Source organism: Trachemys scripta, chromosome 2 (genome assembly GCF_013100865.1).
Source record: "Trachemys scripta elegans isolate TJP31775 chromosome 2, CAS_Tse_1.0, whole genome shotgun sequence".
NCBI classification, from domain to species: domain Eukaryota; kingdom Metazoa; phylum Chordata; order Testudines; family Emydidae; genus Trachemys; species Trachemys scripta.
The window spans coordinates 97,554,235-97,571,047 of record NC_048299.1 but is presented as its reverse complement, the minus strand read 5'-3'; the positions used below and the strand labels follow the sequence as shown (position 1 = coordinate 97,571,047).

Below are 16,813 nucleotides of genomic sequence, written 5' to 3'. Positions count from 1 at the left end.
CCCCCAGGACCCTACCCCCTACTTGTACCCTGACTGCCCAAAACCTTCTCCACCCCCGCCAAAAAGCCCCCCCCCGAACTCCCGACCCCCCCCGTCTCTTGACTGCCCCCTCCAAAATCTCCCTGCCCCTTCTCCTGCTCCCTGGCCCCCTTACCCCGCTGCTCAGAACAGGGTGTTGGGCTCTGTGCAGAGCCGGACACGTGGCTGCGCCCCCCAGCGCAACACACAACCCGGTCCCTGCCCCTGCACAGTGCTGCCGGAGCGGGGCGCTGGGCTGCAGGGGAGGAGGAGCTGCCGAGGCCCGATGCAAACGGCCCTGCAGGCCGGCCGGCTCAGAATGCGGGGGGTGGGGGGAGGGGCGGGGAGGAGGAGCTCTACAGCTGCTCCGGAGTCCAGCCCGGCAAGCTGCAGGGGGAAGGGCTTTGGCTGCCAGAGCCCCATGCAAGCGGCTGACTTTCCTGCAGCCCTCCCAGCCGCTCTGCATGGGGGGGAAATCCCGGACATTTTTAGTGATTTACAAATTCCCCCACGGACGCTATTTTTAACACAAAAAGGAGGACATGTCTGGGAAAATCCGGACGAATGGTAACCCTACTGTAATGTGACAAGGCTGATTCTAGGGATGGAACTTTTCTCCATCCAAGGATTTATACCAGCAATACACGTCTTCTGCAGTGGGGCAAATAGACCTTGAGAAGCCCACTAGTTCTACAGCTTGGATGTTGCCTGAAATGAAGGGTAATGTAAATACCTAAAATGCTTCCACAGCTCATGGAACTGATGAACAGCAGCATCTTCAGCTTTGGAATCATTAACCAGACTGATGGACTATAATTAAAGTTGAAATTCAATTTCCATTATAAACTGTGCCTTAAATCCCCTTTTTCATTTGCTCATTATACACTCAAACTAAATTCCTTTGGAGTCTAAAATTTTCCAAGCTTGTTCTCTGCACAGAAGTAAAAAAAAAAAAAAAAAAATTTTTTTTACCTATGCATTGACAAAATCCAGTTAGCAGCTGTTGGCTTGGCTATACATTCCAATCAATCTAATCTCTGCGCACATAGCTCAACAGTGTCGGACTGGATGATGCTCCCTGTCGCAGTGTTATGTATTGGGCCTGGATCCAGGCTAGTCTCTGCCTCAGTTTCCCCTTTAGTTCCAAGGCCAATTGCCTGTCCGAATTTCCCAACCTTCCCAGGAAGGCCTCACTGCCATGCCCAGAGTATTTCAGGCCCTTCTTCTAGGGCACCAGTTTATTAATTCAATCAAAGCTCACAATCAGTGCAGGCTGCTGGGACCCAGAGGTCTTTCATTCTACTCCCCAATCTTTCTGTTCCAGGGCTAGTCATAGGAGCCAACCTCTCTCCTGCAGATCCCCACTTTCAACTGAGGGCTCTCAGCCCTTTGTAAGGCTCACCTGACCCCCTCCCCAGCTGAGTCTGATAAACTGAACAGGGCTGATTGGTCCTAGATTCCTGGCCCTTAAAGGAGCAGGCCACCCTGGTACACTCTTATTAAAGCGAGGAAAATGTTTGCAGTGATTTCAAAGGCAACAATAGCTGTTCCCTGACCCCCTTCTGATTTCTGAGATGATCACAGTTTCTATGTTAGTTAAGGCATACGCAGCAGGTCTGGGTTTGCAATCCTTACTCACACAAGTAGTTCCATTGAAATCAATGGATTACTTAAATGTGTGAAAGATGAAGGATTGGCCTCTGCCAATTTAACTCTCTCTATAAATCTGACACTACCAATTACTGCTCCGTCAACCTTGACTCTTCTTCATCTTGCCCTCTCCCACCATCTCCTAATCTCCAATGCACACACTGTGCTGTCTTTTCCAATTTATTAAACCCTGTCAAAAAGAAAATGCTGAAGTTGCCTGTTACTTATCTTCTACCATGAGTTCTCACTGACTATGCCTAGATAATACACAGCAGCCCATCTGCTTCATTCCCTCTTCTCTAATTTGACTTATTGATGTTTACTTTATCATGATAGCAGACATAAATGCAAACATAAAGAGAGAATATGCTCCATTTCTAATATTAGCATAAATGAGATATCCAAAGAGTGGGCAGCTCAAGTGATATCATTACACTACATATATACACACGAAAGAGAGTCCAACTAATGAAATTATAGATTAACTTTCATATTTAAAAATAGGTAAGAGGAGGAAGCAGTGCCTTTGCATACATTTGAAATGAGAAGTTCACAGAATTTGTAGGTCTAGGTGTCTAACTTTACTTCTCCCCAATCCAAAGACTTTCTATAAGTGGAACACCTATTTATTACAGAAGGAATGCTATGCACAGATGGCTTTGCAGGATACATTTATTTAGTAAAGACAATAATGATTCTGATCCCATCATGTATATCTGAATTGCTGAAATATCCCTTGTTACTATGTTTTAACTGTGTTTACATAACAAAAATAACTAAAATAATAATAATTATTATTACATAGTAAAAGAAATAATAATAGATCTTTAGGTTTGTATATCATCTTTCATCCTAAAATGCTTTACAAATTTCACAATATATACAATATAACAGGAATTTACACTGGATGAATGGATGGCTGAAAATGGACAAGTTGATCCAAACCTCTTAAAATGTTGGTTATTTTGATAAATGGGACATAGAACCAAATCATGCCTGAGCTCATGTCTCACAAGGAGACAGAAATGTGATACAGCCACTACCTAGATCAGATTTTTCTCTGCCTTTTTCAGCACCATGGAATTCTCCCGAAAGGAAGTCTAATGGAGCTATGCCACCACAAAGCTCCAGAGTGGTATGGCGATACAAAATTGTGCGTCTATTGCCATGTATCTCCAAAGGATCTGCAAGGTTTAGAAGACACAATCCTTGCCGTGACTTCAATGCAGACAAACCCAACTCTCAAAAGAACTTGGAATAATAATAATAAATAATAATAATAATAGAGGAGAACCCCATAAATTTTTCCACAGCTCCAAGCCCCTTCATGAAACAGCATGATCTGGCTCTTATACAACTATTTTATATGAATGGAACACACGATGGTGTGGTAGTCATCGGCGTACATTTCAGGTTCTATCAGCATGCGTTTCAGATAGTCACATTACATACAGGTGGCGAAGTCACTTTTGAGTTATGAAGGTCGCAAGTGCCAGTAAGACTTTTACAGCACAGCACACCATCATGTAGTGTAGAGCTGTCCTATAGGATAGACAAAAATACTCATAGCAATGTTTGAGAGAGTTTTTTCAAATGTGTTGAGGATTGTTTTTTTCCATAATGCGCTGATTGTGAAACTATGGCCTCAATTATCCTGTTTGCTTGTGCTCTGGTCTGATTGCTTTAAATGGACTTTGTACACGTATAACAGACAGCATACTCTGGCCCCCAGTATCTTCGTCCAGATGTTCAGGTCTCAGAAACATAACTAATGCATTAAAAATATCCCTAAAAAGTACTTAATATCTCACCAATTTAAACCTAGCATTCAGAGCCATTTCTAGGCTAGGAGTGAATGCCATGTCCCCGCCATAGGGAAGTTGGGAAGCTCCCATTTCAAGACTTAGAGTTTTGTCAGATATCTGTCCTTAAATCTGTCCTTGACCAAGAACTGAATTTGCCCATTCTGCAACTTGGACAACTAGAATTCTGGGAGCGGGGGCGGGGGAGAGTGCTGCAAAATTCACCTTTGGACTGCAGAGGAAACATTTATTTGGCAAGCTGATTTAAAAAATAGACAAACATGGCAACTGTGCAGAAACTACTCAATAGTGACTGGAATGTTAGTCTAAGTCCTAAGAGAGATGGATCAGTGAGCAGAGCGGAGGTGAAACGATCAAAGTTACATGCTAATTCATTTATCACATGGCTCTGTAAGATAACACATGGATATTGCCTCCAAATATGTGGGATAGATAAAGACTGAGAAGCAGACTAAGACAGAAAGATACTACATTGTAAGGCACTATAGGCTCTTCATAACATTTCTTTAAAATCAGTACTGAAATGTTCCTGAGGACTACAAATGCATACAAATTATGTCTTTCAAAAATTATATAACTTCAAGGCATTTTAATTTTTTGATCACTCTACATAAAACTATAGCACAAAATGTTTTACTGCCTGTTTTCAAATTAAAGGCTAGACTGTACCTTGATTTACGTACCTCTGCTGGGGACTAAGAGGCTGCAGGTGTGTAAGGATCACTTCTCTTCCTTCCCCAAGCAGGTAAGTAATGAGGAGAGGTGGAGCCTTGGCTCTGGTCCCTCTCCTGTCGATGGGACAGCCAGTGCTACAGGCAGGGGCGGGGCAGTAATTAGCTACTGGGTAAGAACTAATAGCCAATTACTATCCCCCCTCAGAACAGGGCTCCTGGAGTGTCACTCCCACGGGGCTTGTGGGAGAGCCATAATCTAGTCCAAAGGCATTAGCATTACATAACTCAGTGCGGCAGTGTGTATTTATATGTAGCATGACTATGTGTCTGTGTGTTCACATATATATTGTCTTCGAAATATTAGATACATGGTAGTGAAGAAACCACACAACGACGTCTCTCTCCGCTCCCTCCCCAATGTCAGTATATGAAATACATTTCCAGCTCTTGCTTAGTAACTAGCAGGTCATTCAGAACTCTCTCACATTCACACTTTGCCTTTTGGTAAAAAGGCAATCAGTTCAGAGCTCTGAAGCATAACCAAAACTTCTCTGAGAGGCAAAATGAATTTCACATTACAGCTCGGATGAAAGGCAAAATAAAAGTTTCAAAATGACATACAGAAAGGCAAAAATCAGAGTGAACAATTGATTTGGGAATATGAACACACACAACAGATATACATCAAAGTCCGTTTGGAATTTACATACAAGTGGGTGAACTGAGAGTCGTTTTAATATTGAACAAGCAGGAATTAGATTCCCTGCTTACTGGTTCAATGCACATTGCTATGGCAAATAATAATAGAGGTAGTTCATGAGTTCCCCTTTTCTCTCCCCCCTCACTGCGCAGCGCATGTGCATGCACACACAAACTCATTTTTTCTCATCAAACTGATTAAATGGAGTAGAAAAGCAGTGCCTAGAATGCACTGTGTAAAAACAAGACTCTCTCATGGCACAAGTGAACCACTGTAAAGGTTTACATGAGCATAGTTCCAGCAGAAACTGCCACTCCCTTAATAACACACATCACAAACATGGCAGGGATGATACTGTTTCCCATTGGGCACTGAAACCTGAGAACAATGACTGAGATACTTACGTGATGGTGTCAATCATATCCAGTCCCATTTCGACACAGCAGTGGGCATGGTCCGTTTTGGGCTGTGTCAATCCTGATACACAATAGTAACAGTCCCCTAGAATTTTAATTCTTCTGCAGTGGTTTTCCTTTAATAAAAACAGACAGGAATAATAGATTATAAAAAATATTTACAATAGAAATCACATATTTCTGCATAACAAACTTTTTTCATATAAAGTTTATTTGGTCATAGTAAACAATCTACAATTCTGCAATCTACAATTCAGAAGCCATGAGGTCCCAATGCTGAACTGTCACCTTCTGTTTATCAAATAGGGTAATCAGTCCAGTTTTGTTCAGTTGGGCAATATTATAATTCCAGATTACAAAGCAACGTTGTGACAGTATGTTTTCCAATAGAGAAGCCTCAAATCAAAACACTGTATCTTAACAGTCACAAACAGTGCATAAGTTTGGATACAAACTTTGCATCTGGACTGCATGTCTGTAATAGTTCAAACCAAAAGGCTGGAACCGAACTACCTCTGAACATTGGGGAAATTTGGATTCAGATGAATTTGTGACTCAAACCCATCTGTAATTTACAAGGCAGGTGTTTTTGTTGTTGTTGTTGTTGTTGCTATGGGGGTGGTATTTTGTTTCTTTGTTTCTTTTTTTTTTCTTTTTCTTTTTTTTTTTTTTAAGAAGATGCTCATTGGTCTGTATTACCAATACATAAATCTGATAGGGCAAACTCTTTCTCAATTTAAATGTGCGAACATGACATATGGGTAGAACAGAAGATGCAGTCATGCACTGTTACTGAATTTGTCTCATATTTACATGGGCTGGCAAGTTTTTCAGTAGCAAGCGTATGACTAAATCTCCCATGATTTGAAGAAGAAATGATGGGAGGTGGTGACAGCTATATTATTTTCAGCAGCACCTTCACCACTTGCAAACTAGAACACTGCTTAGTAATAATGCAGCATCATAGGGGTTGAGTTGCTTGCCAGATCTCTGTCCAAAGCCCTGACATGGAAGGTGTTTCTAGTGATCCAATGCACAGCTGCCAGCTAGGACCTCACACATAGAACTATACTGAAATTGTTACTCATTTGTTTGGGACAGTGACTATGTTGAATGGTGAAAGGTAACAACAAATTGGAGATCAGGAAATTCAATTAATGTAATTGGTACATGATATGAAATATTATTATATAGTCCTGACCAACAACCCAGGACAATGTAGGTAGGGACTGTTTTCCTGAAACCCCTCGTCAGGATCTGGCAATAACACAGTTAAACAAGAAAAGACGGTGATGGTATCCATTGCAACAAGGACTGCACAAAACCCCTGGTGAAAGCAGTGACACAAAGTACCTAAATAAACCAGATTAAAGACTCCCACTTTTATGGCTGGGACTATGAAGGCACGTGCCTCATGGGAACAGGGAATCAGGGAACAAAAACAATAGCACATGTCTCACCCCATCACCACATATACTTGTAACAACAAATAGCAAACAATTTGGTAAAAACTTTTAAGATTAAGAGCTGTTTACTGTGTTTTCTAAAATATATAAGTATTTCTGACTGGTGAACAAGTCTGTATGTATACACACACACACACACATACACACACATATAAATTATATATAAAATAAACATCTGTCCTTGAACAGAAAAGAGGGCGAAATCTGTAAAATGAATGGTGAATAGTTTGCCCAACTCCTTTTATACAGCAAATAAAAGACTAGGCCATTCTTTCCAGGTATGTTCTAACTAGCAGCATAGATATTTTAGTAGGTCAGCTAACTGTTTAATATGCCTTAGCGCATGATTTGGACTGTATTAGTCTTTATATTTGTCCATATATATTTTTTATTAATTTCATCATCATTATTTGGAAACGTCAAAATGCTTTATGATGCAAAATAACTTCTGTTAAAGAATACGTGTATTTAGCAGTTATTCTTCAAAATTATGCTTTATTGCCTAGGAACCCAATATTGCAATGTGAATGTGCTTAAGTTTAACCACTACAACTGGGGCCTTAGTTAGGGCCATTCCTGCAGCCCATACTCAGGAATATTCTTATAGATTTTATTGCAAGTTTTAAGTAAGTAAGGACTGCAGATCAAGCCCTAAGTATTTTAAGATCCTTGACTGAATGACAGTATTAGTGGAAGGAATGATAACTACAAACAACATACCTATGAATATACAATCCAGGAAGTCTAGCCTGACATGAAACACCTCTTCTTACTCCATGTACTAACTTTTGAACAGGAACTGCTAAATTATGCTGACAAATTAAGCATTTTTAATGGAGCAAATTATGGAGCAGTGGTAGCTGCTCCAGAGTAAAGACTGAAACCCACTTTTTGGCCTACCCTACATAAAGTTTTTTTCAGCTTCAAATTTGGTATGTGTGGTCTGTGACCAGCAGATGACTGCTTGACCTAATCAGAAGTTAGTTGAACAAAGCCACTTAGAAATATGGATGCAGAAAATTAATTGTGCCACATTGCTTCTTCAATGCCTACTTACAAAATGGCTTGAATGAAAGACTTAGTTTTATTAGAGAGAGCTAGGTGTACAGTACTGCATAAACCACCTGTGAGATGATGTCAAGGGAACATACTAAGTTATCAGGATCATCACAGCAGCAAATCAGAATCCAGCAGATGTAAGGATTGTTGGGTACTCCAAGGTGTAAGATAAGACAGAGTTTTTATTATAACTATGTGTATTACCATAGCGCCTGGGAACCCCTTGTACTAAGCATTCTACAAGCACAGAACAAAGGATGTTCCCTGCTCCAAAGAGTTTACAATTTAAATATAAGACAAGAGAAAACAGATGGATAAAGACATACAGACCAGGAAGAACAGTGAGACAATGTTGGTCAGCACGATAGCCAGCAGTCCCAGCAACCTAACTGTTGTCAAGATTTTTGTAAGCATCATGGGAAGGAGAGTTTTAAGGAGAGGTTTTTTATTATTATTATTTTATATCTCTGTAATTTTTTTATCATTATTATTATTATTGTTCCTTTCCCTTCCCCAGCCTGGACATAAAATAAGGGAGAAATCAGCTGCATTCCCTTCAAAAAATACTGTATGGTCGATAACTACTCTTCCTACATCAGCTATCACTCAGACAGAGAAAACCACCCCATTGCAAAATTTTCTTTAGGATTGGTTGCGATTTAACCACATGTCTTTCATCAAATTTAATGAAACACACATGGTGGTTGAGGTAATATCTTTTATTGAACCAGCTTCTGTTAGTGGAAGGGACAAGCTTGTGAACTCCACCATCATTCCTTTAGCCCCCCCTCCCATCCCAAAAAAACAAAACAAACACGCTTAGGGAGGACCTTGGCCTAAATCATCTGCACGGCTTTGAAAAATCCCACTATATTCTTTATCAGGTCTTTTCCTCACTCATATCTATTTATAGCAACTGACTAATGCACAGTGATCTGTAGGAGCTCGTTTGATTTTCTTCTTGCTGCTCTCTCTCTGTATGAGGTTGATTTCCAGTGCTAATAGTGAATATATATGTGAACAATCCCTTTAACTTGATACGCATGTTAACAAAAGAAACCCTTTCTTTTTCTCAATTTTGTTTTATTGAAACTCCCAGAAACCACCTGAGTCAACAACAGTGATAGTTATTCCACAACAGTGATAGTTATAAATTCAAGTCAACATTGATTCAGGCAGCTCCTGTAATAGTAGATCATTTTGGCCTCATGAGCGTAATAGAAGGCACCAGGGTCTGCCAGCATTTCCAGCCCACTGCACCCGCCAACCAGGCCGTCCACCTGCAGGGTTTAATCAAAATACTTCCAAAATGAGCTGCAGAGAGTTCCCTCCAGACAAGAGAGCAATTTGTTGGTATCAGGTGGATGCCTAAATCTACAACTTCACAGATGGCAGACTCTTTCAAGTTGCTAAGTAACCTTTAAATTTTCAACTGAAGTGTCTTATAAACCCGTTGGTCTCCTCTGAGTGGGACAAGGGGAGCTTTCTTAATTCAGAAAAGGTTCTGTTTTTACATCTCTTCAAATTTTCTTGCAAAAGTCCTGTTTGCCACCTCGGGATACGGAATACAAAACTGGAATCTCAGATACATTAGATGAAGCCCCTTGTACCGCTCAACCCAAATTATGTTTCATGCTCAGCGGTTAAAGATTTTTAAACAAAATAAAGGGAACAGAATTCACAGAGGAAGAAAGGACCACATAAAAAGATATTAAAGTTTTGACCTTGAAGGAACTCTTAATAAATGCTTGAGTCCCCCTGAAGCCAATGCTTTGCTGGCTCAGCACTTAGGACTATAACTGAGAGACCTTCTCAACTGCCAAATTCTAACAAGCTCTAGAATTGCTTTTTGTTTGTCTGGTGCCAGCAGAGGAGATAGACAGATGCTGATGGGCATACAGCTGTCTGCTCTGCAGGCTTTATTGTTCTGGCTGCAAAACTGAAACTAACTAACATGAAAGTGAGGCTTTGCACTAGGGAGGGGGGAGACCATAGAGCTCCCTGAACATTTAAAGGGACAAGGCATCATATTGTTGATCAATGCAACTCCCTTTTTGTACAGGACTGATAAAGAAATTTGTTGTTACATGAACAGATCTAGGTCAACACTTTGAAAATATTGGACATGTCTACACTCGAGACATCTTGCTTGAGCTAGTGCATTGAAAATAGAAGTATAGCTGCAGCAACATGGGAAGCGGGAAGGGGTAGCCACCTCAAGTGCAATCCTGCCCAGGACCCTGGGTACATAATCAGGCAGCTAGTCCATACTAATGCCCACACTGCCATGACTACACTTCTAGTTTAGTACAGGTATGTCTGCCCAAGCTGGAAATTACACCTTCAGCTCAAGTATAGATGTAATCACTGATGCTTTTAGTTTATTGTTACAGATATTAGAAAGTTACCAATGCAGAGATCAGCTGCTTCTCTATTTAGAACACAGTGGAAGGGTTGCAACTATCTATCAGGGCTACAGCATAGTTTCTGCGCACCAAACCCCCTCCTCCCCCCCAAAAGAGCAAAAAATGAAGACTAGTTAAATTTAATTAAGACGAACAAACTCTTAAAATCTAAATGTCAAATGTAGCCCTAAGGTAACTCCATTAACTTCAGGGATAAATTTGACCTTATTTAACTTAAATACAGTTAACTCAGTGTTTGACATATGGATCCAACTTACTTTCTGTAGGCCTATTTTAACCTGTTTTGCAGTTATGTTCTTTGAACAAGTTTATTGCTTAACCCCTCTGGAGTCACAATCCATGAATGGGGGATGGAGGGAAATCTGTTAAGAGGTAACATTTTTTATTAGTAGAAAAAGCAAGAAAATGTATATCCGCTGAGCCACAGAAAGAGCTCGTTCACCATAGGAGCTAGATTTGGGCTCAGTTCTCCTGTGCAGAGCTACAGGAACAATTAACAAGAACTAGGAAAAGATGCAGAAGCAGGCTCCCCATCTCTTCCGCCACAGACTCCAATAGCCCTACTCCCTCTCCCAGACAGCTCATGGACATGATAAAGAGTAATACTTAGCTCTTATACCAGCTAGACAGAATGAATGTGAATTCAGTTACCGCTTAACAACCTATTTAAAATGATTACAAGAACCAGAGTATTTAAAAAAAGCAAACAACAAAAATAACCCCCCATATACATATTCGGCTATTTAAATTAAATACGGGAGTCAGTTTGTGCTTGATAGGCACAGGCCTGCATTGGAGATGGTGCTGAGTTTCACTCTCTCAGGGGAAGCTCCTACCTAACCTCAGGTTTTTGGCCAGAGACCCAAGCTTTTGTGAGATTTCTCAGTCCTGCCTCCATGGTGCTGCAATCATGAGACTGGCCTTGCATAGAACAGAGAAGTAGGCATATGGGTCTTGTCTGGGCAGGCTGGAAAGACAACAGCTCTTGGGCTCTTCTTCCTCCATACACATTTGGAATCATTATTGCCCTGGTCTTTTAAAAAATACATTTTCTTTATGCTCATTTCCTGCCTCGCATGTCAAAGAGGAGAGGGAAACTGCTAAAACTGGAACATCTCTGGCTTTTCAATTTCTCACTGAAGCCCCAGGAGGGATTGTGCAAGAGCTCCAGGGAGTGCAATGGGAATGTACTCAGCATGGTGAGCAAGCTCCCCACTCTGTGGCTAGCCAGTGCAGAAGAGAGGAAAGACTGCAGGGCCTCATCGCCCCCCTATTATCTCTGGGGTGTCTTCAATTCATGGAGGTCACAGGTGTGATCAATGAGTAACTGGCCCTTGACTGAGGGAGCAGTCTCTTTGCGCTCCCTCTCTCCTTATATATTTTCCTTGCTTCTCTTTGTTCCCCATTTTCACTTCTCTCTGCTACCCACCCTTCTCCCCTCATTTTTCTGTTCCTCTACACCAGTCCCCAACGTCCAGAATAGCCACAACCTTTGTTGGCAGTTTTGGTCCTGCAGCCTTTATGTGAGTAGCCCACTGTAGTTATTCACAGGAGTTAGGGACATGGGATCAGATTTCCCGCTGCAGACAAGTGGCATGGCACCACTGATTTCAATGGAACTACACTGATTTACACCAGTCAAGCATCTAGCTCTCAGGATCCAGCCCTTAGCCTATTTAACACCCACTGAAACTATCACAAATGTATCCTTGTTTTAGGGACTAAATATCAAATGATTGTTAGAACAGGAACAACCCCTCTTTCCCCCCCCCACAAGATCATATCATTGCAAGACAAAACAAACAAACAAACAAACCAACAACAACCCCCTCAATATTTAATCTGTTTTCCCTAATCTAGGACCTAATTCTGCTCCCACAGAAAACCAATGGAATTTTTACCATTGACTTCAGTGGGAATAAGATAAGGCCCCTATTATTTCATTAATGGCTGTACAGACCTTTGAAGATGTGCCATAAAAATTATAATAAGTAATGCTGCTTTTGTTATCCAGTCTAGCTTCTTTTCAGTTTAATAAACATATCCAGCTGTAAAGCCCTATGAAGCTTAATAGAAAATTAAAATGGTTTTAGAGGCTTTTTGAATCACCCTATAGAATTTTAATAGGGAAGTACTGTATTTCTCTACTACAGAAATACATAGGATGGCTAGAAAAAAAAAATCTATAGGTCCTTACTAGTTTCATCCCTATTAAATGTTATAGATTTTTCCATTAAATTAGAATATTTTATACGGAGACAGAAAAACAGATTATCTTGGGTATAACACTGCACAAACATTCATACACACAATTCTGTACATTCAAATATTCAGCTTCTGACTTATAATTCCTTGAATTCAGTTATTAACTAAGGTTAATGGTAATAATTGTAGGAAGCTTTGTAAAAGCCAAATTGAATAAAATGTATACTCCCATACCACATTAAAATCACATTTAAGAAAACCAGATCTCTTTATTCTTCTTGCCTACTTTATTTCTGCTTCAGTCCAGGAAAGAAACATGCCAGATTAGAAAATAAAAAGGAAGTATAAATCAAGAATAATAAAGGATGGGTGAGTTCCCATCCATAACATTTTCTTAAATTATTAGATTAAACAGAAATCCTGCTACTGCAACTCACTTCATTGGGGCAGTGTGCAGGTATAGGGGTTTGCCGACAGGAATGCAGTTGCAGGATCAGCATCTTAGCTTACTGTCTTATGCAGTCTATAGTGTATTGTATGCACCTGTTGGAAATTCTGAAACTATTTAAGATGGTGGGAAAGTATGGGTGTTCAACACAACCTGAATCTAATAGCTTTTTGTCTAGATGCTAACCTAAAGTTGTTTGTTTTCAGGACAATATCCCGTATTTCCCTTTCCTACATCATATATGAAATGTGTTCTCCCGCCACTAGAAATGTGAAATATGAACATAATGGAGAAAATAGTTGGCATTTGATCAAACTGAATAAATAGTATTATCTGTACTGTGTCTTTCATAAACATCTGCCTCTCCCCCGCCCCCCCCCCCGCACAAGAAAAATATTTTTTTATTTCTATTAGTAAATCAACTGACCACTTGGGGGCTCCAAGCAAAATCTGTAGTCTCTAAAAAAAAAATACAGCATTTTGAAAAGATTGCAAAATAGCTACTGACAAGTTATATACATTGTTTGCAGTGTTGTTGTAGCTGTGTTGGTCCCAGGATATGAGAGATGTAAGCAGAGTCAGGATGAGCTCTACCCTGACATCTGGTGGTGAATTATGGCGAGTGTGGAAAAGAACTCCAGGGGCTGATCTGGTTTGCATAGGCACACCCACTCGCCTGGCCTGAAACAACAGCAACTCAAAGTGGTTACTTTGGCTGGTGTGGGATCCCCAGTTTCTCTATTATTGGGGCAGGAAGAATAAAGTTTTGTTACCCTGATTCTGTGAATCAAGGCCAGTGGAACTGTTGTATGACAGAAGGACTGAGTGAGTCCTTCACCATTACCTAAGTAGCACTTGCTTGACAAGGGGCATGGGTTACAAAACCCAGTGAATTGAGAGAGGAGGGGGACAGGTATTTATATCTGATGGTATGGGCCCTCTTTGAGGGTTTGAAACACCTCGGCTCTCTCTGAGCTGTGGCGCAAATGTAGTATCTCCTCTCTCCACTGTGGAATGTCAGAGCTAACTTTGATTCTATTAGGAGTCTAGATACAGGCTGCTGAGCTGAATTCACTTTGGGCCAAAAGTGCATTAGCACTGGGGCTCCCCTACTAAATTGCTAAGAGCTGAAATCACAAAAGAGCTAAAGTTATTAAGAGCTGAGATCACTGAGACTGTGTTAACTAGTGGGGGAGCCTGAAGCTATATTGCTAAGCGGCTGGTGGAGCAGCTAGCCGAGTGGAGCCTCACGGGGACGGTTGGAGCGGAGCGGAGCTGAGCGACTCACAGGTCGGTGAGCAGGGCAGAGCGGCTGGAGAAGCAGCGAGCAGAGCAGAGCGGAGCCTTGTGGGAGCGGCCCAAGGAACAGCTGAAGTGGAGCAGAGCTGAGCGGCTCACAGGTCAGTGAGCAGAGCGGAGCAGCTGCCAGAGCAGTTCGTGGACGGCGGGAGCGGCTCACGGGACAGCTGGTGGAGTGGAGCGGCTCGTGGAGAAGGCTGCGGCGGAACCCCACGGAGAGGCAGCCAGTCGGCCTCGGATCACGTAAGGTGCCCCTTAACACCCTGCGTGCCTCCCCCCTCCCCCGCTTGAACTCTGGGGCTGCACTGACCAGGGACAGAGACTTCGGTGATCCTTGGGTTGCTGGACCCAAGAGACTTTGGGGTTGTTGGACTTTTGGGACTTTGGTGATCCTTGGGTTGCTGGACCCAAGAGACTTTGGGGTTGTTGGACTTCTGGGACTTTGGTGATTCTTGGGTTGCTGGTTTCAAGAACCAAAGAGAAAGGACACAGCCCAATTTGCTGGGGTGGGTTTTTTGCTCATGAAGCCTGTTGGTGTTGTTTTTCCAATTTAACGCTGATGTCGTTTACCTCATGTTATTAAACATTTTCTGTTACACTCAGACTCCGTGCTTGCGAGAGGGGAAGTATTGCCTCCTAGAGGCGCCCAGGGGGTGGTATGTAATTGTCCCAGGTCACTGGGTGGGGGCTCGAGCCGGTTTTGCATTGCGTTATTGAAACGGAACCCCTAGATACAGAACCCGGCCCTTGTTGCTGCCAACTTAGATGGGCAGAAGGGTTACAGAGAGATAAGGTGAATGATGTAATATCTTTTATTGGACCGCCTTCTATTGGTGACAGAGACAGGGTTTCGAGCAACACAGAGCTCTTCTTCAGGTAGCTTGAAAGCTTGTCCCTTTCACCAACCGAGTTGGTCCAATGGGCGTTATAGAAGTGTTATTTATTCCAAAATGGCAAGTGTAAAGCAGCTCATTTTAAGCCAACAATACTGAAGAGCTGTTGAATAATGTGGAAAAGTAATTATAAAATCACGCCCCTTTGTTACTAAACTTGTTCAATCCATGAGTGTTGAAAAGAGCACACGTCTCAATAACCAACAAATACAGTTATGAGATCACTTGACCTTAGTTCAAAATGAGCATTGGAAAGGATTTAGAAGCTTATCAGGCAGAAGAGTCTTCCTGTCCTGGAAGATGGATGGAGCAGGCACTCTGCACCCCCGCCCCTCCCGCAATTCCATCTGCCCAAAGGAACTGTTGTCTCTGAAGTAGCACGCAGATACTATAGTGATTATATAAAGTGGATCAGCCCTGAAAGAAGGAGTTGACCTTCAATGACTCTCACATGAAGTGGTCTCTGGAAGCAGGAACATGCCACCAGTGGCTTAATCATTACAATATTTGTTGGCAACAAAATATTTGAGACTCATTTTCCGTCAGGTATCTCTTGTAATATAGGTCTCTCTAATTTATTTGAATTCTTTGCGCATGACAACAAAATAGTGGATAAAGCATAACTGACTCACACAATTTTAGAGTTTTAAAAAGCCTTTGACAAAGTCCTTCATAGGATGGTCTCAGGGAAACAATATCCACCTTGCAATCATGGGATGTGACTATAGCACATATAGACCTACTCTAGCTAGCTTGGGTTATTGGTAGCAGTGAAGGCACGGTAGTGCCTGTAGAAGCCCACCCAAAACCCAGGGTACTTACTCAAGTGGCTAGCCTACGCTGAAGCCTGTGCTGTCGCAGCTGCGCTGTTACTGGTACCCAAGCTCGCTGGATTAAAGTTAGCTCAGGTATATCTACACAAACTGCAATCACACCCTTGACTGCAATTTAGACATTCCCTAAATTGTCATGGGGTGAAAACTATGAATTAGAAACTGGCTAAAAGAGTAGGCAGATTAGGAATAAAAAGTCAATTTTCCATGATGGCAAAAAGTTAATAATGGGATGCCTCAATGTCCTCTACTAGCATTGGGGCTGTTCAATTATTTATTAATGATCTGGAAGGGGCAGTAAACAGGCAGGTGTAAAAAACTGCAGACTGCACCAATTTACTTAGAAAGAAGAACAGGAGTACTTGTGGCACCTTAGAGACTAACAAATTTATTTGAGCATAAGCTTTCGTGGGCTACAGCCCACATCAGATGGAGCCCACGAAAGCTTATGCTCAAATAAATTTATTAGACTCTAAAGTGCCACAAGTACTCCTGTTCTTTTTGCAGATACAGACTAACACGGCTGCTACTCTGAAACCTGTCAAGTTACTTAGGTCATTTATGCCTAGAGATGGCTATTAGGAACTTTAGAGGGACATAAGAAAACTAGGTGAATGGGCAACCCAATGGCAGATGAAGTTCATGGTTCAGAAATGCAAGGCTATGCACATGGGTAGGAGTAATTCCTGAACTACTCAGGAATCTCATTAGACTCTTAAGTAACTTTAGCCACTCAGGAAAGAGACCTGAACATCACTCTGGACAGCTCAATGAAAACCTCTGCACATTGTGTAATGATAAACGAAAAGGATATTGCAGAAATGTCAAACAGGTGAGGAAAGTGCCCCCCCCCCCCCCCCCCAAAGTGACAAAAGTTATTCGATGAATGGAAAGAAGATGGGG

At 41.7% G+C, this 16,813-nt stretch overlaps 1 protein-coding gene across 1 annotated transcript in view; it reads right to left on the bottom strand.

Annotated features, from left to right (window-relative positions):
• Positions 1-16,813, bottom strand: part of ADCY1 (adenylate cyclase 1) — a 229,307-nt gene that overhangs the window by 85,191 nt on the left and 127,303 nt on the right. The window contains exon 5 of the mRNA XM_034761297.1: positions 5,270-5,397. Within this exon, the coding sequence (XP_034617188.1) occupies positions 5,270-5,397 (128 nt within the window). The remainder of the gene's footprint in view (positions 1-5,269; positions 5,398-16,813) is intronic.